The sequence below is a fragment of the Anastrepha obliqua genome, chromosome 4, assembly GCF_027943255.1.
Source record: "Anastrepha obliqua isolate idAnaObli1 chromosome 4, idAnaObli1_1.0, whole genome shotgun sequence".
NCBI lineage: Eukaryota > Metazoa > Arthropoda > Insecta > Diptera > Tephritidae > Anastrepha > Anastrepha obliqua.
Genome location: NC_072895.1, coordinates 113,781,287 through 113,804,530, shown reverse-complemented (window position 1 = coordinate 113,804,530; position 23,244 = coordinate 113,781,287). Strand labels below are relative to the sequence as shown.

The window sequence follows — 23,244 nt, the reverse complement described above, 5'->3', positions numbered from 1 at the left end:
GGACTATTTTGAATAAATAAACTCGGAGGTATCAGAGTAAAGCTTTATATTTTAGCTCAGTCTTGTTTATTTTGGACTTCATCTTGTATAGACTTAAGTTAAAGCCGATTTTTAAGCTGCCGGCGCAGGATTGGTATGTCCGGAGACTGAAAAACTCGTTTGGAATTATCGCCCACCCAGGAACCGCTTCCGCATTACCTCAGAGTGGTGTTCCATCTTCCTCATTACAAAGGTCTAGCCAATGTGCCTGCGTCCAGGTCCCACTTTTTTATGTGGAGAATTTTTTCCGCGAAACCACCGCTGATTTCCCGGGTATGCCGGAATTTGGAACCTTAGCTCCAAGGCGGCCAATATGTCCGCCCGTCTTACGCTATTGAAAGCGTCCTTTATATCTAAGAAGGGAAGGAGGACTATACTTCTGGATGATATACTGCGCTGTTGCGTTGCTCCTACGATGTTTATGACAGTGTCAATTGCCCCTATTGTGGACTTTCTGCGTCTAAAGTCGTACTGTCTTGCTGATAGTCGTCCGGCGTTATCTATGGCCGCGGCCAGTCAAGGCTTTATCAAATTATCAAGGAGTTTGCCTGCTGTGTCGAGCATGCATAATGGCCGATATGCCGATGGGAGGCTCGGGTTGCCTTTCCTCTCTGGTGAATATTGGCGGCTCTTCTGTCACGTTTATTTAACACTCAATGGTTTCTCAGAATTCGGGACTTGGAAAGAGTTCTGCTACGATGTAGTCTAGCGCGCTGGAGCTTAGTTCCGGTGTAGGTATCTTGGCTCCCAGTTTCTTCCCACAATTTTGGACCCAAGGCCTCAGCGGCCCCTATTTGGATATGCCCGGAGATCTTCCCTTTTTTCTTGGTATTTGCAATAGCAACCTTTAGCTGCCTCTTTCCACTCTTGTATGCTTTTGCGTCCACAGTGGCTGACCCGGTTCGTCTGGCTAGGTAAGTCGAAGACAGTCACGTCTTAATTCGGCTATTTCCTCCGTCCACCAATAAACAGACCTTTTATGTTTTTTCGTTATCAGAGTCGGCATCCCTTTATCACAAGCTTGTTTGATGCGAAACATTTCTGCTCTCACTTTTAACGGTTGAGTTAAAGCAGATTATTTTCTTTACACAAAAATAAAAAAATAAAAACATTTTTTTTTTTTTTTGTAAAAATTCGTGTTTTAAGTATACAAACTTTTGAAATGTGACATGAACGGTTGATATTTTATGCAACAGAAATGTAAACTGAATAAAAAACAATGTTATCAATTCAAAATGGAAAAATAATGTAATCAATGTAGTAAAATAAAGTTAAAAAAAATTACTTTTCACTTCCATCTGTAATGGACGGCAAGTCTGTGGCCACTGGCTGTTTACTTACTGACATAACTGAAATAAATAAAAAATGTTAAATAAAAAATTCTTAAATAAAAATTTGCTGAAAAGGATGTCTGGAGTGAAATAATTTTACTTTTTTGCCTAAAATTCCCGGCACGTGTGCACTCTTCTATTAAATATTCGAAATCGCTGTTCTGCTGCAAAGTTTGAGGATTCCCAATGAGGATGAGCAATGATTGAGCACGCGAAAGTACGACATTTAAGCGCTAAATAAAATTAAAGAAAGTAGAAAAATTACTTGAAAAATAGTTAAAATTAAAAACACAGTAACAAAAAAAATTTGTTAAAATTAAAAAATATTCATATACTATTAGGCTTTAAATTACAATATTGCTATTACTACAAATATTATATTTTTTTCACATACAAATTATCAAGGAAAATTAAAAGAAAAATATGTGTACATTTTTTAAAAAAATTATTGCAATACATATTTTTCCTACATTCAAAAATAAGTTAAGGAAAATTAAAAAAATGTAATTTTTTAATTAAAATTTTGCAATAAATATTTTTCTCATATATGTACAATATGTTAATATGATAGATCTGGCAAATTAAAAAAAAAATTATATAAATTTGTTTAGTAAAAAACAAAAATAAAAAATGTGTATACAAAAATTGATATAAATTTTTTTTATCAAATTATGTATTGCTATAAGTACTCTTCTCACGTTCCAAAAATTTTGAATAAATTTTTTTATTAAACATTTTTTGTATATAAATCTTTTTATTAAACATTTTTGTATATAATTTTTTTTTATTATTATCTCCCCCGTACCAAAAAATGTATATACATTTTTTTATTAAACATTTTTATATTGTATATAATTTTTTTTTTAATTTTTATGTATAAACTTTATTTATGTAAATTTTTCTTATTAAAATGTGTATTGCTAATAAATACTTTTCCCACGTACCAAAAAATTGTTATACATTTTTTTATTAAAAATTTTTATATACAATATAAATTTTATTTATATCAATTTTTGTATCAACTAATTAGCAACGCGTCGGTACCGGTATTTGTTTTATTAATAACTAGAAACAGGCCTAGCATTATTGACTATTCCCCAGTAGGAACCTTATTGTGAGTAATGTTAATTAAACCCAACTTGATTTTGAAGCATACTTCAAATATGTTCCGTTTTTTGTTAGAAATAAAATCAAATGGTTCTAATCTATCGTGCACGTAATTAACAACGCTTGGGGTTTAATGTCCAAAAAGTATATTTTTATTAAGGAAGAGTTAATATTTGGTTGAAAATCCATTACTTCTAATAACTGCTTCACATCTACGCGGCATTGACTCAATTAGTTTTTTGCAGACATCATTTGGAATAGCTTCCCACTCCATCTTGACTTTTGTTACCAGATCTGCAAAATTTCCTATTTTATGTAAGCGAACTTTCCTCTTCAAGTGCTCCCAGAGATTCTCGATGGGGTTCAGGTCGGGACTACAAGAAGGCCAGTCTAGCAATTTTATCGTCTTTTCTTCCATCCACCGTTTTGTTGCTCGTGCGGTGTGTTTCGGATCGTTGTCCTGTTGACAGATCCATGTAACGGGCATGTTGTCATCGCAAAATGGGAGCATTACTTCATTTAATATAGAAATATATTGATGCTGGTCCATACGACCCTCAATTTTAGTAATAGGACCAACTCCACGCCATGACATAGCGCCCCATACCATTATGTTACCACCACCGTGTTTAAGGGCGGGTGTATTTTGGGTTGTACGCTTCCGAACGGGGGCGCCGAACATAATATTTTCCATCGGGTGAAAGTCTATTTATTATCGTTTCATCAGAAAAAAAAACACCTTCTTCCACTCTTTTACAGACCAATAGCGGTATTTCATAGCGAACTCTAAACTCTTTTTGCGATTTCGTTCCGATAGTAAAGGTTTCTTCCGAGAAATCCTACCAAATAAACCATTTTCTCGTAAACGCCTCTTAATGGTTTCCACTGATGGAGAGCTGTTGTTTTCGCCAAAAACACTAACACGGATTTCATTTGCGGATTTTTGTGGGAATTTTTTGGATTCGCGCCCTATAAGTTCATCTTCTTTAGCGGATGTTTTTTGAGGTCTTTGCTTTCGAGGAACTCTCTTCGTGCTTTTATTTTTCCTGAAATAGTGTATAGCGTTGAAAACCATCCTTTTTGATACGTTTAGGGTTTTCGCGATTTCGCCATACGATTTTCCGTCGCTGTGAAACTTGACTATGATGGCTTTCATAGTTTCGTCGCAGGATTTATTTTTACCCATGATGTTCAGAAACTAAAACGCCCTAGTGTATAAAAACTTGATTGTGTTTTTCTATTAAGTGCAGAATCTTACCGAAAAAGTGCAGTATATGATATTAAATGCCAGTAAAATCTCCTGTTGTTAATTACGTGACCGACTATTTTTCGAACTAACTCTTAAAAATGCATAAATCTAAAGAAATAACGGGAGTGAATGAAAAATTTTGACGTTAAATTCAATGCACATTTTTAATAAACAGTTAACTAAGAAAAAGTAGAGTATTAACTGTAAACATTAATCTAGCGCAGTTGAGGATAATATCTGGATATCGTTGTTAATTAGTTGACCGGAGCTGTAAATTTTATTTATATACATTTTTTTATTAAAATATGTATTGCTATAAATACTTTTCTCAATTACCAAAAAATTTATATAATTTTTTTTATTAAAATATGTGTTAAAATTTATGTAAATTTTTTAATTAAAACTTTTTACATATCAATCTGATTTATTAATAATTTTTATATATAATATAAATCTTTTTTATTGAAAATTTTGATATATAAATTTTATGTATATAAATTTTTTTATTAAAAATACTTTTCCCACGTAGCAAAATATTTATATAAACTTTTTTATTAAAAATTTTTATATACATATAAATTTTCTTTTATTAAAAATAAATTTTTTTTATTTAAAAATAATTTAATTAAAATTAATTTTATTTAATAAAAAAAAATATATATATACATTTTTTACTAAAATATGTATGGCTACATATACTTTCCTCACATATCAAAAAATTTATATAAATGCTTTTATCAAAAATTTTTATATATAAATTTTATTTATTACAATTTTTTATATATACATTTTTTTATTAAAATCATATTTTTCATTAAATAAAATAAAATTTATATATAAACTTTATAAAGTATATAAAGTTTTTTATTAAAATATGTATTGCTATAATATACATAACACATGGGCTGAAAAGTTCCGGGCCTTCTATGTGGGCCCTCATTTTATTACATTCACCTCTTTTTCAATTAGTACTAACCTTAAAAAGACAGCTGTTAGAATTCTATGATATTCTATTCATTAGTTCGTGAGTTATTGTGCTAAGAGTGAAGCTACTTTTGTTATTTTCAGAACAGGAAAAATGGATCAAAAAGAATTTCGAGTTTTAACTTCACACTGCTTCTTCATGGGAAAAAATACCGTTTCAGCAAAGTAATGGCTTGAAAAGTGTTATGGGGACTCCACTCCATCAGAAACAACAATACAACGATGGCTTACTGACTTCAAGTGAGAGAGAGTGTCGTAGAGACACCGATGATGCACACCGCAGTGGGCGTCCAAATGAGGCGGTAACACCAGAAAACATCAAAAAAAGCCACAAAATCGTTTTGAATGATCGAAAAGTGAAGTTGCGTGAGTTAGCTGGCATCGTAAAAATATCAAAAAGACGTGTTGACTTTATATTGCATGAGCATTTGACTATGAGGGAGCTCTGTTCAAAGTGTGTGCCACGTTCGCTCACTGAAGTAGTCACAAGTCAATCAAAACAATGGCAAAACTACATGAATCGATCTTCGAATTCGCCAGATTTGGCTCCAAGCGACTACTGGCTGTTCGCAGACCTAAAAAAACGAGCTCGCCGGTAAGAAATTTCGCTCGAATGCTGAGGTTATCGCTGAAACTGAGGCCTATTTTGAGGTAAAAGATAAATCGTTTCTCAAAAGTGGTATTGAAGTTTTAGAGCGGCGGAATGATTACGGTGTTCTTGATGGGCATCACGTTAATGAATAAAACTAATTTTAAAAACAAATAAAAAACGTGTTTACTTAGTTACGCCTGGGACTTTTCAGCCCATGTGTTAAATGAAAAATATATAGATTTTTTAATTAAAATATCGCAGTAAGAAATTTTTTTCAAATATATATGAACTTATGTATCTATTAGGGTGCTTCTTATTTGAACCAAATATTTTTTTTGTTTATTTTTTTTCACGTGTCATCCATCCACCTCTTTATTCCATTCTAGACAGAAAAATGTATGCACGTATTTTTCGCATTTTTTTTCTTTCGTTCTGTTGCATTTTAAAGAAATAAAAACCGCTAAAGTTCAATCTAAAAAAGAAACAAATCAAGCGTTCGTTATTTAGGTGCCAGAAGCGAATGGCAGGTTGACGCGCTTACTATTCGAAAGTGAAAAATAAGAAGCACCCTACTATGTATGTATGTGTGCGTGTAAAAATGTAAAAGTACATACCTGTGGATCGGCTGTAAAGCCCAAATTACAAAACGATTTGACAAACGATGCAATTATGATCGGCTTCTCCCGACCTTGAAATATTTCAACTGTGCCCACTTCGACACCCTGGATGTTTTCCTCTTGTAATCGTTTTTTTATATGCCCACATTGCAATTTATACGGAGAAATGATTCCAATATCCCCGGGACCGAAACAAGCAAATTTGGACATTGCATTTATCCTAAGCTGTTTGATAGTCCAGATGATAACATCAATTTCCAATTTATTATAAGAGCTACACGATGTTAAAGATTTTCCAAGTTTGCCGTATACAGCTTGAAAAATAACTGGGGAATTTTCATTATCCAAAATTGAGAAGTTTTGCCATTTTATTAAATTATCTGAAAAAAAAAACGCAGAGTAAAAGATTAGGGAGTAGCCTTTATTTGTTGAGAAAATGTTAGTCAGTTTTTTAAAGTTGTTCATATTTGATCGGCGCTTACTGTAAATTCGGAGCGAATGGTCATGTAATATTGACTCTATTCAGTCTATTTCTTTGTTCGCCCGGGATCGCCCGCGGGCGCTCGAAACTGTCCATTATGTGTTTCTTTTGTCGGCTCGAGGGCTGTTGTGAGCCACTTTGAGAGAGCAATTTGTGTTCCCTCACTAGGCTGGACTTGTTTGTGCATCGAGTCGTCAGGACTGTTAAATTGAGTTTTTAACTGTTTTGTGTAAGAGGAATTAAAAATAACACCAAAAAATTACAAACAATTTTAATGTTTGGTTCCGGACATGAAATATTGTTTTTTGTGTCCCAATGTTTCTGGGCTCTTTGCGCTCTATTGAGAGGGGCTCATTTTGCCGCTCATTTGCCCGAAAAGAAAAAAATATACCTATTGCCTACCATATCTCTTAGCCATTGCCTTTAAATCAAAGGGCGCCGCCTTTTAATCTAAGGCTACGCAAATGCTTTGAGAGGCTACACAAATACATTTTTACGCTGCCTCCGAATGGTAGATAATTTTTATGAGCTTTTTCCAAGGCAGAAATACACGCGGAGTTTTGTCATTGTTTGCTGAGTAAGACGCGATCGCCATTAGAAAAAACTTGTTTCTTCAATTGGTGTTTCGTGCCCGAAGTTTCGAACCTGTGCACTTCCGAATGGTAGCCACGTGCCAACCCATTCGGCTACGGTGGCCGCCGCTGTTACTGAAACAATGAAATTCTCTAATTGAATAAATTAGTTGAGACGCTCGAAATTTGTGGCATACCTTAATGTTGTATTTGTCTCAGTCCTTGTAAGTAAGCATACAACCCCAAATACGTATAGCTTTCCCTGGTTTAGAGGCAATGTTAAGTCAAAGATTAGCAATAATTCTATAAATATTTTCTATCACTGATCTTGGTAGGCTAGGTTAGGTTAAACGGTTACCCAAGATGTTTGAATCTCAGGCCGATGAGAGCACGACAGCTGAGGTGAAGATGGTGAGATGATACCATCTCAGCCTCCAAAATGGACTCGAAGCAATACTAAGGCTCACCGCATACCGAACTGACATAAATACCCCCAACTTATTTCTAGCCCACCCACAACGAACTCAAGGCTTAAATTAGCCGCTTCTCTGATTGCGGCTATCTCCGCTTGAAAAATAAGTCCATTAGAGTATAACTCTAAAGTCAATTTTGTGGTCCCCAAATATTACAAGAAGCTGACTTTAGTTAGTATGAAGCGCCAAATCTTCTGTTGCTCACTGCTTTTTGGATTCAGTTCACTCTCAACGAAACCCGGCCACACAGATCCTCCTCCGGAGGACTCCGGAGGAGTAAAAACTAGGATCTATACCATGGAAATCTGCAGGATGAGCTCCCGGAAGCACCGTGAGAAAAATTCAGATTTTACGGAGGGATCAATCCATCTCTGCTTGCAATAGCACCCTTTAGCTCTCATGTTCACTAAGACTGCCTCCTAGGAAAAAGGCGCCTTGGTGGATATCTAAATTCTCTGAACTTAGGGTTTCGAGATGGTGCCTTTTTAATAGACCAACGACCAATGAATAAGCCTCCATCAGAATATGAACTTTACAAGTGAGATTGGAAATTTGAAAAGGTTAGCAGACTTCGTTGAGAAGTTTGTGTGATAGCATGAAAAGTTCTCATGAGGCTGAGAGGTTCAGATTTTCCGAATTAATTTGAATTTCCATTCGAGCTTAATAAATTCGAAAAAAAAATTTCAAATCAAACGGAAAATGATGTCAGGTATTAATTAGGGATTCATAAATATTAAGCTATTTTTTTAAATAAAATTAATTTCTTCACTTTTACTCAATCGAATCAAAATATGTACATACCTAAATTGGCTTTTGCCATTAGTTTTCCATCATAGTATAGATGATTGTATAGCTTTACGATTGCCGGATGTGAGCGATAGTTGCGACGCAAACGTGTCTGTAAAGTATAATCGTAGGTACCATCCTCCTTGACCGCATAACAGTCACGTCCGAGCAATCGTTCCATAAGCGAGTATTTCAGGCCAAGTTCAGCAGCTACAGGCGACATAACTACCGGCCCCAATTGCTTTGTATCGCCCGACAATATCACACGACAAGTTTTCGTATTAACGCTAGTTATGGCAATCAAAGCTTCCGTCTCCGTAGTGGCACCCGCTTCATCTATGAAGACATGCGTAAAGGGCCAATTACCAATTGTGCCGGTACGCAAGCGTCCCATAGTGCAGAGTGTCACCACAATTATGTTGTATTTTTGCAACACTTCTACAGATGGTGAATTGTATGTACGTTTGCAGAAATTCGAATGTTCCAACAGCGTACGATTGATGTTTTTCACACCTTTCTTAAATAGTGATTTCGAAAAGACACGCAACATAGCCGTGGGCGGTTTTGGGCGCCCCATGAAATTCGTGCCACTGCGCTGCAATGAGAGCTTCCTAAGTATGGGATTCTTTTCGAAATGTTCACACAACTTCAAAGCGATCGTATCGCAGGCGGAATTCGTGCTTGCAGTGATCAAAATGCGGCAATTGGGACGGCAAATGTATAATTGTAGTATAGCCTCTACGATTGTAGTTGTTTTGCCGGTGCCTAAGAAATTCGTATTTAGAAAAATATTATTTCAAGAATAAATGATGTAAATTATTTCAAGAACAGCTGCTGTAAATTATTTCAATAACAGCTGCTGCAAATTCATTAAATCACCTGGCGGCCCAACGACTATATATGGAACAAAAGGGTTGGCACCGCCAACTACCTGCGCCACAGCTTGCAACTGTTCGGGGTTTTCCATAATTTGTTTATTTATTATTTGTAATCTATGTGAGTAGGAAAGAAAGAAAACCCTTGAAAATATGTTTTTTGTTTTGTAAATAATCCCACTACACACGTAAACACTTACTTAATTTTTTTTGGAGCCTCATCTTTGTAGGGATTCCGTTCGGGAAAGAGATATTCACAGCGCACTTCATCCAACAACTCTAAAGCACGCTGCTGATAACGGAAATGTACACGCCGAGAACGAAATATGATATCATATGTTTTATTGATATTAAATCGGGGATTAGGGCTTTCCACATATGCGATTTGTCCCTCCAGTTTGTCTAGTAGGCCAACTTCTCGAAAAAGTTCAACATCGGTGATAAGTGTCTCATGTTGATGATGTATAAGTAAGTCAACGGCATAATTTATTTGGTTTTGAGCCACTGCACGGCTCATGAGTGGCACAAAGACCACTTCGTCCATGATTGGGTTAAGAATTTCATCGATATTGACATTTGACGGCACATTTATCTAATCGATCAATCATCATTGTAGAGTGTGAGTGTAATGAAAAGGGATAGCAATACAATACAAGTATATGATGAAAAGGGATAGCAATAAAATACAAGTATATGCCTGAGAATTTTTGACAAAACAACTTCTTTGATATTAAGGGGTTAGGGGTAGTCAGAATGTTCAAAAAGTTTGATTTTTTTGCATTTTCTTAAATTATAATATCTTAAAAATATTGTGTGAAAATTTAAAGTGAATCCGACAAATACTTTTCGAGTTATTCAACAATTAACAAAGGTCGCTCGGGTGCTCCGGAATCGATAGAAAAACTTTAAATGCGTTTTTCTCAAAACTGGTGATCACTGTAACTTAAAAACCGCTTGGTAGATTACTAAAAAATGTACGTTTAAAAAACATAAAAATCTCGTGCCTGATTGAAGGAGTTTTTTTTTCAAAAATTTCGATTTTTTTTTAACAATTAATTGTCGGCTTTTTTCTCGAAAATCTGAAAAATATTTCCTGAGACCGCCATATTGTTAATTTTGAAAAAAAAACTTCGATCGGGCACAAGATTATCTATTAATAAAACTAATTTCTCTTGTCCGATTGATTTTAGATGAGTCTCCAAGGACTTGTGATGATCACCGCAAGGGACTTTTGAAGAAACGGGCTCCACACAAACAACTCTTGTAATCAACTGAAGTCAACTAGACAAACAATTTTCATCAAAAGCGGTAATAAGCAGGAAGGCTGATAAAGCTGACCCTTGAGGAGTGCCATTTTCTAGGTGAACTGGATTGGAAAGAAAGCTTATGATTATCACTTTACATTTCCTGTGACAAGGAAAGTATTTACGAAGTTCCTGATCTTTGGACCCACTTTCCAAAAGTCAAGTTGCCTCAAGACAATTTGCATGCCGATACGGTCGAATGCTTTTTGAAAATCAATTACAAGTATTGTGTTGTGGGTTTTGGAAGACAAAGAATTTGATATAAAATAATCTATGTGCAGTAGAGCGTCGTTCCGTTTTATAGGCAACCTGATTGGGGCTAATGAGTTTTTGTCTGTTAGAATACCATGATAAGTATTAAAAAAAGTTTTCCGCTTGCACTTAACTATAAACGAAAAGAAATTGAAAATTTGAAAAGAAAAGGAAAAAAATTACACTTTTGAAGTGAAACTTCTTAGGCGTCGATGAACGAGCGAGAATGGAGAGTAAAATTTCAAGGCCATGCAACGTTTTGGGCATTTTCGTTCCACGCAAGAGAAAAATAATATAACGTAGAGGAAAAGGAGAGGGAGAGCTATACCTTATATATATCTTAGATACACTTTAGGCTTGGTTTTTTTGGTGCCTACTTTTTGGCGCTTATTTCCGTTTCCTGGCTAGTGCTCGTGCATACCATAAAGTGCTCCGGCATCGGATTTATTGGTATTGCCTTGCGGTAATTTGTGCCGTTGCTGCGGTCCCTGAAATAGTGCGCGTTGTTGCCACGATTTGTGTCCGACGTTTACCCACACCGGTCGACCCTTCTCCGTTTCTTGTAAATTTTGTCTATTTGTATTCTCTGCAAATGTTGTGAATTTATTTAGATATACATATATTCTTTCTCTCTCTCCCTCTCTCATTCTCTCTCGGGTCTCTCCCTCTTTCGTTTTCTGCCTTGAAAGTTTCACGTTTGTTATGTGTCCTTCGCTACACGCACTATTTTTTATAAACAAATTGATCAAAACAATATATTTAGTGATACAATTTGAGGTACATGCAAAGGCGAATATGTTAAAGAATATCCCTGCAAAATTTTAAGTTTATATCTTGATTACTTTTTGAGTTATATTCAGCAGCGCGAAAAAAAATGTATTTCGCGAAAAACGCCATTAAAATTTTCGTTCTTATTCATCTTTCGTTCGACGCTCATCCCTTCACTGACTTTATAGGGACTTTTTAGACTTTCTATTAAACTTAAAACATTGAAAAGATATTTTTTGGATTGTAAATGAATTTTTAAAGTAAAAAAACGGAAAATTTGAAAGTGCTGGAGGAACTGCCCTCCGTAATTGGTGTTTGTTAAAATAAAATTACAAAAAATATATAAATAATTATAGTTAAAATTTTATTTTTTATTTCTTGTTTTTATTTATTTTTTTTGTGTTATTTTTTTAGTTTTTTATTTAATTGTTTTAGTTTTTTATGTATTTTTTTTCTTTATTAATTTTTTCTTCTTTATTGATTTTTTTAAATTTATTTTATTATATTCAAAACTAGCAGTTTAATGTTTGACAGATAAAAAGTGCTAAAATGACTTAGTTGTTTTGTCAAAAGTCCTCCGCTTTAGTGAAAATTAATTAGTTATTAGCAGGCAACTTTCAACTTACGTTAAATTTTAAGTAGCCGTCAGACGCAGTCACTACAACATTTTCCAGATATACACGACAATACGGCAACATCGTGTGAAGGTCTTCTATTTGAACTAACATTTTGAATATCTTATAAATATTATTTGCATCTAAAACGGGATTATCCAGATAGGCTCTGCAAAATTCACAGTTAATGGTTAATAAAACTTGTTCGCACTTATATTTACATAAAAATATATGAAAAGCGGACAGTTCATCGTGAGGCACCGCACCTTAATGTTTAGATAGACAAGATTTGTGCAATACATATATATATATATACGAGGGTGGCTCAGTAAGTAACCGTGTTTGAACAGAGGCGATTCTTGAGGGAAGTTGATGTAAGCTTCGTGTGCTGCCATCTATCAAACGACGACAAAAAAATGTCAGACTGATTCACAGGTTCGTTGGGATTTGGCAGCTATTTCGTGATTTTCGCTAAGATGGAAGAAGAGCAGTAATGTTCGGTAATTCGCTTTTTGTTTTTGTATGGGAAGAAATGCGAGGAGATAAAAACAAAGTTGGATGCTGTATATGGGGACGCTTCGGCATCTATGACCACATTTTGGATGCCCGGCAGATGTGGTTACCGAGGAAATCATTCAAAAAGTCCACTACCTGATCGACGATCGAAAGTGCGGGAAGTAACAGAGGCCATAGGTGTGTCGATCGGAACGCGAATTAATGTTTTACATGATAAGTTGGCGAGGGAAAAATTGTCGGCCCGATGGGTGCCGCGATTGCTCACAAGCAACAACAAGCGGATGCGCCTGTTAACTTCGAAGCAGTATTTGGAGCAATTTTAGCGAGATCCAAAGAAACTTTTGCGTCGACTTGTCACCCTTGATGAAGCCTGGATTCACCATTACACACTAGCACCTAAGTAACAATCAAAACAATGGATTTCTCTCGGTGAATCTGCTCCAAAGAAGGCGAAGACAGTCCCACCGGCTGGAAAGGTCATGGCGAAGATTTTTTGGGATGCGAACGATTCATCCTCATGGATTTTTTAGAAAAAGGAAGAACGACCGCTGGACAGTACTAGTGAGTTATCGGACCGCTTTAACAAAAAATTGAAGGAGACACGACCGCAGTTGGCTAAAACAAAGGTGCTGTTTCACCTCGATAACGCACCATCACTTTCATCCGGAGTTGTCGCTGCCAAACTGCTCGAATTGCGTTATGAATTGCTGCCGCACCCCCCGAAATAGCGCGCGGGAAAAAAATTTAGTTCAAACGAGGAAGTCATCACCGAGACAGAGGCGTATATTCCCGAGTTCGACAAATCCAATTTTATGGAGGGGTAAAAAAATCGTCGGAGCATTGGGAGAAGTGTATTTTTCTGAAAGAGAAATATGTAAAAAAAAAATTTCTTTAAAAAAACAAACAAAAAAAAATTCTTTAAAAAAAAAAACAAAAACAAAATTCTTTGAAAAAAAAAATTCTTAAAAAAAACAAAAAAAAAAATTTCTTTGAAAAAAAAAAACAAATTTCTCTGAAAAAAAAAGAAATTACCTTGAAAAAAAATAAACATTTCTTTGAAAAAAAAAAAAATAATTTCTTTAAAAAAATAACTTCTTTGAAAACAAAACACAATTTCTTAAAAATATTTATAATACTTTGAAAAAAAATTTCTTTCAAAAAGAAAAAAACTTTTAAAGAAAATCTTCGAAAAAAAATAATTTCTTTGAAAAAAAAAAAAATTCTTTAAAAAAAAAATTTCTTTAAAAAAAATTTTTCTTTGAAAAAGAAAAACTCTTTAAAAAAAAAATTAAAAAAAAAAAAAATAAAAAATTCTTTGAAAAGAAAAAATTCCTTGAAAGACAAAAAATTAAAAAAAAAAAATGATGTCCTCATTTCTAACACGGGTACTTATTGATATCCTCTCGTATACTATGGATATGTGGGACCCAGAAACGTATAAATGAACAATTCAAATGCAGTTTTGCTAACTGCACTAAAATTGTTACGTATGGTATGAGGCGAGAGTGGGATTCCGACACTGAGTTAACTTTTGTGACACATTTCGATAAGAACATTCCACACTCCGCTGAATGATTACCAAATGCGACATGATTAAAAGATTCATTGCCGAATAAACGAATTTAAAAACAAAATAAAATTTTAGAGTAGTAAGCATCACTGTTGACGGAAGCTATTCATTCATTTATGTTGTAAGATTTACTTTTTAAAGTTATTTTAGCCTCACAATGAATCAGCACTCACTTATAACTTTTTTATCGTTCATCTCTGCCATGTTGAGGTACTTACTTTATCATCTCGTCGCCTTGTGATAGATAATCGCAATCAAATTTGTTTACTTGAGCAATCTTCATATCATTGCTCGGGTAATAATGACCGAGTTCTGATACAATTTTGAAAAGTCTACAATATTGAATTAAAAAAAAAATATTAGTTTAAATAAATATTTGAGAAAATTTTTATCAATGCGACTGAGTTGGGTTAACTTTTTACATCAACGTGAGTGAGGACTTTCCAGCACTTTTTTATAAAAAAAAAAACATGGTAAAAAAATGCAGATCATTTTTTTTTAAATAACCTCACCCTGACGCTCAAGTTAGCCCTCATTGGCCCGTGTATCATTAAATGTTAAATTTTATAATTACCCAAAATTTGGTTGCTCAAATATATAATAATCCTGATAGTATTTTGGGGTTCGCACAGGGCTCGCAGGTGGCTTTTCCTCAGCATCTGCTTTGATGCTAAGCTTATTTTTAAAATCCCAGCAAATATCTGCAAATGTCTTCGCGTTGCTAACTGATGAAGCATCTTCGGCAGGTTTAGCTTTGCCCTGAAAAATAAATAAATAATATTAGACGTGCAAATAAATGACCTTTTCGATAGACGATTTTAGTAGAACTTAATCGCGACGGACGATGCTGAATGTAGGCTCTAGTTCATGCAGAGAAATCGGGTAACAAGCAACCAAGAGTATACTTGTGAGCCAAAGGAAATACAGCTATCGAATATACACGGCTGTTGAAAACCGGCGGGATGGAGTTAGTAAGTCATTACCGCGGGATAAAACTTCTCATTTGCACTGTGTAAAAGTCTGATTCCCAACAGCAAACCTCTACAGCATAACTTCGGACTGGGCAAATCAATCTTGGATCACATATTTAAATTATCAGAAACAAAAAACTCAAGACAAAGTAAACATGAAAAATACAGTTCATACAAGGTGGTGCAAAAATTATCATACATTTTTTAAATAATTCTTAATAAGTAAAAATATCTTTCGGTAGAGTGATTAATTTTGCGCCACTTTATATCAAAACTAGCAAACCCTGCCCCCTTCGCTGGGCACACTAAAATAGAATAGATATGGTTTAGAACAGAAAATATATGATTTTCATACTATTTATTTCTTTATTCTTTATTCAAGCGCTTTGGCATAAACAATATTTTTTGTTTTTCTATTTGTTTTTGAGTAAATATAAAATATAAATTGAAAATCAGGAAAAAAGAAGATTGTTTTTAAATTTCAAATCAACGCATATGAATAAACAATCGTCTTTTTTCCTGATCATCCATGAATTTTTCGTTTCAATTTATATGTTTTATTAAGCATTGCAGCTTTTTTAACCATTATCCATTTATATTTTTCAAAAAAAAAAAAAAAAAAACGAAAAAAATTTTTTTTTCCACGAACACATAATTTCATTTCAACATTCGGATTTCACATTAAATTCTCAAATTTCGTAAGAAATTATTCACTGTTCCAAAATCCACTCCAAAAAATTCACAAAAAATTTTTATATGTTGCACTTACGTTTTTTCCTTATGGCATCCAAATCAGAAAGAAATATTGACACATTGTAACTCACACTGTCAATTTGACAGTTCAGTTCCGCCCCAAGCGTTAAAAAAGTAAGCGACATTATGGCTGGTTCGAAAGAACGCTGTACCCGTTGCCAGTGCTCCGAATTACAACCAAACTTTACGAAACCCATTTTCAATACTTACTTAACAATGTGTGTAAGTTTGGTTTAATTCGGTGCAAAGACACGGCGGGTCCACGTTTTGGCATATATTTCGAGACCCTAGTCATCAATAGGTATGAAAATTACCCCGTATTAAAGCACTTATCAACAGCTTTCATTTGATATCCATATTGTACAAACACATTCTAGGGTCCACGTTTTGGTCTCTATCTCGAGACCCTAGTCACGGAGCGGATGGAAATACTCTGATCTAAAGCATTCACCAACAGCTTCCATTTGATACCCATATTGTACATACACATCCGAAGGTTACCCGGGTCCACGTTTTCACCTATATCTCGAGACCCTATCTACCAATAGGTATCCAAACTATACGGAAACCATCTTCAATACCTCCTTAACAATGTGTGTAAGTTTGGTTTAATTCGGTGCAAAGACACGGCGGGTCCACGTTTTGGCATATATTTCCAGACCCTAGTCATCAATAGGTATGAAAATTACCCCGTATTAAAGCACTTATCAACAGCTTTCATTTGATACCCATATTGTACATACACAACCAAAGGTTACCCGGGTCCACGTTTTGACCTATATCTCGAGACCCCAGTCACGGAGCGGCATGAAAAATACTCTGTACTAAAGAATTCAGCAACAGGTTAAATTTGATATCGATATTGTACAAATACATTCTAGGGTCCACGTTTTGGTCTCTATCTCGAGACCCTAGTCACGGAGCGGCATGAAAAATACTCTGGACTAAAGCATTCACCAACAGCTTCCATTTGATACCCATATTGTACATACACATCCGAAGGTTACCCGGGTCCACGTTTTGACCTATATCTCGAGCCCTATTTCCAAAATAAAATATAATCCATGTTACTCGTGGATGATGTAGCTTTCGAATGGTGAAAGAATTTTTAAAATCGGTCCAGTATTTTTTGAGCCTATTCATTACAACCAAACAAACAAACAAACAAAGTTTTCCTCTTTATAATATTAGTATAGATGTATGCATGTATGCTTATAAATATTATGTAAAAATACTGTTCATGCAAGGTGGCGCGAAAATAATCATCCATTTTTTTGATAACTTTTAATAGTTAAAAAAAATATTTTGAGTGATTGAAATCTTTATTTTGAACTTTACGCGCTCTATTTCTTGTTTGTTTGTATACTGCAGTGGTCTAATCACAAGTGTCAAATATGATTGACGTGCAAGTGTATGAATTATAAATCTTTCAGTATTATACGACTACATGTATGCTTATAAATTTGATGTATGACACGAAATTAACGAAGTTCTAAGTGACACGATTAATTTTCTTGCGTTTTCGTATACGCAGTGGCTATAAGATTCCAATTTCCAAGCCAGCCGGTCTCATAACTCGCACAAATTCTGGCTGATTAATTTGAAAATTTAACTGTTTATTCCCATTGATACAATTTGCGAATGGATTTCTTCGATATATTGGGTTGGGGAATAAGTTCATAGCGTTTTTATATTTTCTTTTATTTTCAACGATTTGCTTGCTGTTTGGCAAAGGGTAAGTATTCATTCGATAGAACTTTTTCTGCTCTACAAAACTATGTCAATTGTATTTTTGAGTTATTTAATTTTTTATTAGTTTTTAGGCTTAGAAATGGAATACCCAGGAAGCAAAAATCCAAATTTTCGACACCTGCTCTTCTTTGCTTTTCATCGCGGTCAAAAAGCTGCCGAAGCAGCCCGGGTCATTTGCGACGTGTATGGAGAAGATGTCATAGACGAGTCTACAGCACGGAAATGGGTTGCAAAGTTCAAAAATGGCGACTTTGGCGTCTCGTAGTGGAAGGCCGTCTGAATTCGATGAAGAACGTCTCATATTACTTTTGAAGGAGAACGGTCGCCAAACCATTCGTGAAAAAATGAACTCCGTGGAAAAAATGAACTCCGCGGAAAAAATGAACTCCGATCATAACACGATTCTCAGTCATTTTGTTTTGATGGGATTTACCGAAAAATTGGAATCCTGGGTGCCTCACGAGCTCAACGAAAAAAACAAAGAAAGTCCGCTTCAAATTACTTCTCAGCATCTCGCCTGCCACCGAGCAACATGGGGTCATAAACAGCGCTTTTTATACCAAAACCTCACAGGAGATGAGAAATGGTGCCTGTACATCAATATGAAGCAAAGAAAGGAGTGGGTGGCACCAGGAGATATGCCACGGCCGAGAGTCTAGCGGGATCTTCATCCAAAGAAGAGCGTAATATGTGCTTGGTGGGACTGGGAGGGCGTGGTGCACTGGGAAATGCGCGAAAAGAATACCACGGTCAACAAGGAGCTCTACCTTGCCCATCTACATCGCATGAATGAGGCTATTCGATTGAAAAGACCTGATCAACATCGTCAAACCATAATCCTTCACGACAACGTCAGGTCCCATGTTGTACAAGTCGTCAAAGCCGCATTCCACGCGTTCGAATGGGAGGTCCTTCAGTATCCGCTGTATTCTCCGCACCTTGCACCGACCGATTACCATCTTTTCCGCTCCCTGTCAAACCATATGAAGGGCGTTACCTTCGATAAAAAAAAGAGGTCCTTAAAAATGGCTCAAAAACTTTTTTGACACCAGACCAGACGATTTTGGGCGACACGGCATCAACAAATTGGTCGAGAGGTGGGAAGAGGCGAATATGTAACTGATTAGCTTATTGATTTAATTATTGATTACTGTTTAAATAAAAGTCTTCGCTAAAACGCTGCGAACTTATTTTCCAACCTAATACATACATACATACATACATATGAAGAAAAAAAACGCCATTCAAAACTATTACAATTATGGCTCCTACAAAAAGGAAGAGTTCTTTGTGGCGCTATTTCACAGCTTAAGGTTTAAAAATTGAAAAAAAAAAAAATGAAAAAATAAAGTATATGTTTTTATATTTTCTTAAAGTGTAATATCTTAAAAATATTGTGTGAAAATTTGAATTGAATCTGACAAATAGTTTTAGAGTTATTCAACAATTAACAAAGGCCGTTCGGGCGCTTCGGAGCGTTCGAGAACAAGTAGCAAAACTTTAAAAGTGTTTCTCTCAAAACAACGTTTTTCTGGCATATCAACGACCTACAGCAAATTCTATTCAACCGATTGATCTGAAATTTTCATCAGTTATTCCACACATCTGGCAAGTGCAACTTTCGGTTCTTTTCAGCCCTAACTTTCCATACCCGAAAAAAATTCTGTTGGCGAGCCACCTATCTTTTTTTAAGACGCTTACTTTGGTGCTACACTACAACAAAAAAAATGTCAAAAAAAAAAATGTTTTTGTATACTATTTTATTTTCTTAAAAAAAATGCCTAACAAATATCTACAAAAATGAGTATTTGACCAGACATTTTTAAATTTTGAGGCGCGCTGGTGAAATTGGGAGGTTGTACATCGAATTTAAGAGGGACTTTGTTTTTGTATAAATTCATACATACATATGCATGTATGTGAGTATGACAAATGCTCAATTACATTTGTTATTTTTGGAAATAAAGTTGTTAAATAAAATAAAACACAAATGATTGTTTTTATTGATAAGCGTTGCCCAGCAGTAAGTAAATTAAAATAAGAACAAACACAGGAAAAAATAATTTGCTCTCCTCGCATAATAGGTGCACACGTACATGCTTTACAATACATATTAAAAAGGGATTTGTTTTTGTTTTTCCCCCTCTTTTTTTCTTTATTTTTTTATATATTTCTTTTTTTTTGTTGTAGTGCGTTTCATATAATTGGCCCCTGCCAGCCATGACTAACCACTTCTCCTCAAAATTCCAATACAATCTCACACTTTTCTCTGAATACCAATAGAAACGCAGATTTTATGGCGTTACTAACAAACCCCCAATGTTTCGGACTCACTCTTTTTCTCACGCGTGCTATCGTTCACATACGCGTATGAGTAAATAGTCAAGCAAATAATTTCCATATGAGTGAGTAGTTAATCAAATTGATTAGTTTTGATATTATATGATGTAAAAAAAACAGCGAAAATCACATTTGAAGTAGCTGAATGATGTGTGTTTTACTATTAATCGGCTGCCGCGGGTTAGAAACCCAATTTATTTGGGAAAGCGCTTGAATATTAATTCTGCCCTGGAAAAGTTTCTCAAAAAAGACCATCTCATTTGCTGATTTAAGCCAGCATAGAACTGCTTCATATAAATTTTTATTTATTATTAAAAAAACAAAAACGATCTCTCTTTCCAAGATTCTTAGAAGGCTACGAATGGCTACCACCGTGGTGAAAAGATTTTTTGGTGTCTATCATCCTTGGGCTACTACGCTATGAGCGGCGGCGTTTGGAATTCACACGTACGCGGGGAAACTGGGTACATTCTACAATACAACTACTTTTGTACCCACTTTTTATACAGTTTTTCATCACTTTTGGCTGGCGCGGCAGTAGTTGCTTTATATCAACTTAAACGAGCAACCAGTTGTAGAAAAAAGCCAGCAATAATTTCATTACAAATGTAATTTTTGTACTATCAAAAGTTGAATGCAACACAGGCATTTAGTACATACATACATACATTTGTACGAGTGTATGCATGTATGTAAGTTGTATGCACATATACAATAAGCAAATACGGTCGTACAAACGTAAATTCTAAGCTTATTCTGGTGGTTCTATAAGGACCCTAAGAGGTCGAGACTTTCATAGTTAGAATGTTGGGTCCTTGCGCTTTCTAATGAGGTGTAATCGGTGGTGCCACGCCCCTCAAAATACATTGTGTTAGTAATGGAAAGCTTAGCCCATTTCTGATACGGCTTTAAACCGTCGAAGTTTTTTTGTTTTATTCATTTCGACGATGAAATTAAAATATTTATTTTTACAAATCTTTGTTTTGACTAATTTTCAAATACTGCGCAATGGAATAAGTGGTCACATGTTGCTCCGTCTAATTTATCACGTACGTATATTAATCAAGGCGGGGGCGTATTTGGTTTCAATATTTTTTTTTCGTAAGTTTGAAAATTACCAAGAACGAAAACGTAAAGTGGTGATTCCCCCATAACACATTTCGAACTGCTTATGTGGTCTTATGTTGATATGTGTGCACTTCTATGCATACATATGTACATAACTGCACACATACATAAATATGATTAGATGTTCCTATGATCACACAAAACAGTTACAGCCAATTGCGACGGATGTTACACCTCAGATGCAGGGATGATAGAGATTCGCCTTGGCTCAGATGCATACCTGTACATACACACATACACATGCATAAATAATAAATAAGTTGTTCTTACATAACACATATGCACTATTCCTAATAGATGTTCATACACAAACACACATACATACTTATGTATACCACATGTCCTTTGTTTCGTAAAACTTACTTTCTCTTCTGTATCTTGAATTTCTTTTATTTTTGATTTATTTTTTAACATTTTTATTCGATAAATTTTCTTGTTTATTCGCGAACTATTGATTTATTTAACAACGATCTACTCTACGATCGGCGACCAACTAATGCAAGAATGATGGATTAAATATATGCGACTTCCGTCAAAGTATTAAATCCACCTTGGCTGTAACGTAGCATGCGCAAACAAGAAAGAGAACGCCGTAGTACGATAAATTCGCTCATTAATAACATAACAAACTAAAAACAATGCAACAATACAACAACACAACAATAAAATCGAAGCTAATGTACTCGTACACTTATTACGCGAGCTCAATAGCTGATTCTGTTAGATTCACTGAGAGCGGGTTAGCGGTCGCCATCTTTTTTATTCTCTCCACCGTGCAATTAAGGCTCAAGTTTAGTACGAATACAGTAGGTTCTGTTTTTATGCGGCTTTTTTTTATGCGGTTTTGAAATAGTGCGGTTTTTTTTTAAATTACAAAATGCATGTCGACCTATCGGGAATTATACATATAAACAAGATTCTAAGCCAGCTAAGCAAAAACTCGTCACAGATTATATCAGAAATGCTAACCCTACAAGTATGGAACCGCCTGCATAACTATCTAGATCAGACGTGTACATTTCCTCAAGTGACGAAAGTGATTTTACGCCAAATCCTAAACGAACGCGCAACATGTGGGTATTGTCTGATTTTATTTCTGACTTAAATTTATTTTTCGATTTTAACGTTTCTTAAATAAAGATATAATTTTCAAAAATACAATATTTTGTTTATGCGATTTTATTTATGTTTCATGCGGTCTATGGAACGCATCTATAGTTATAATATGGGACTAGTGCCCTTTTTTATGCGATTTTATTACATTATTTCAGATTTATGCGGTTTTAGCATTTGAAACGTATCTATAGTTTTACTATAGAACTAGTGGCTTTTTTTATGCTGTTTTTTTTTATGCTGTTTCTTGCGGAACGTATCTACCGCATAAAAACAGAACCTACTGTAATATTATATAATTTTCCTTGAATTTGTATACAAGCGTTTGAGCTGCACTTAATACTGCGAAAGTTAAGTACATATGTAGATGGACTCGCGCATACATACTTTTATGCATCTGTTGTGTATATTAAGCTGCGCTCAGACGTGAGTGGGAAAGTGCTTTTCCAAATAATTTTTAAATATTTACTTTCCACTGTGAACAACCGTAAAGTAGTTTTCGGCCATCAATTTCGAAAGGAAAGTTGCATATTCTGACTGCTAGTATCCGGAAGCAAATTAATTGAGGAAGTTTCTTCGAATTTGGTAGCAAGTGGTGCTGCGTGAAATTGTTTGTGAATTGATGTTGTATTTTAATGGGCTTAGTGTGGTATTTTTGTGGTCTTAAATATAAAAAAAGTATTATTAAAAAAAGTGCTGCGATCAAATATTTAGCTATATTTTGATTTTAATTTTATATACAAATAAATAAGGCGGCTCAAAAAGACCTACCAATGTTGAAGATGTATAACATTTGTAATTTTTATTACTATGTATTTATTTTTTTATTAAAGGCATTAATCTAAACGCTTAAATGCCTCGTAGGCCACGCAAGCTTGCCAACTCGTAAAACAACTGTCAACATTTTTATGAGAAGTCGTTTACACAAACTGTATAAGTTAAAACGCCGATTTTCGTGCGTAAAAGCATACATTTCGGCGCTTCATAAATTTACACCTTTATATGAATATCCCTAGTGTTGTTTTTTATTTATGATTTATTTTAATATTGTACATTT

At 34.8% G+C, this 23,244-nt stretch overlaps 1 protein-coding gene across 2 annotated transcripts; it reads right to left on the bottom strand.

Moving 5' to 3' along the window:
- Window positions 1–31: 31 nt before the first annotated feature.
- LOC129245671 (putative helicase MOV-10) lies at window positions 32–21,579 on the bottom strand. 2 transcript variants are annotated; one of them, XR_008582424.1, is made up of 11 exons: window positions 21,438–21,579; window positions 14,705–14,889; window positions 14,349–14,462; window positions 12,057–12,213; window positions 9,307–9,698; window positions 9,111–9,223; window positions 8,247–8,996; window positions 5,917–6,299; window positions 1,471–1,603; window positions 737–1,388; window positions 32–392 (listed from the first exon to the last, which is right to left on the bottom strand). XR_008582424.1 is itself a non-coding variant. In XM_054883990.1 (10 exons), exons 1-10 carry the CDS (start codon window positions 21,486–21,488, stop codon window positions 1,321–1,323), a joined length of 2,346 nt encoding a protein of 781 aa, XP_054739965.1. In that variant the 5' UTR covers window positions 21,489–21,579; the 3' UTR covers window positions 420–1,320. The 2 variants fall into 2 exon arrangements, 1 of the variants encoding a protein (XP_054739965.1); XM_054883990.1 differs by lacking the exon at window positions 32–392 and having other exon boundaries at window positions 420–1,388.
- Between the last annotated feature and the right edge of the window lie 1,665 nt (window positions 21,580–23,244).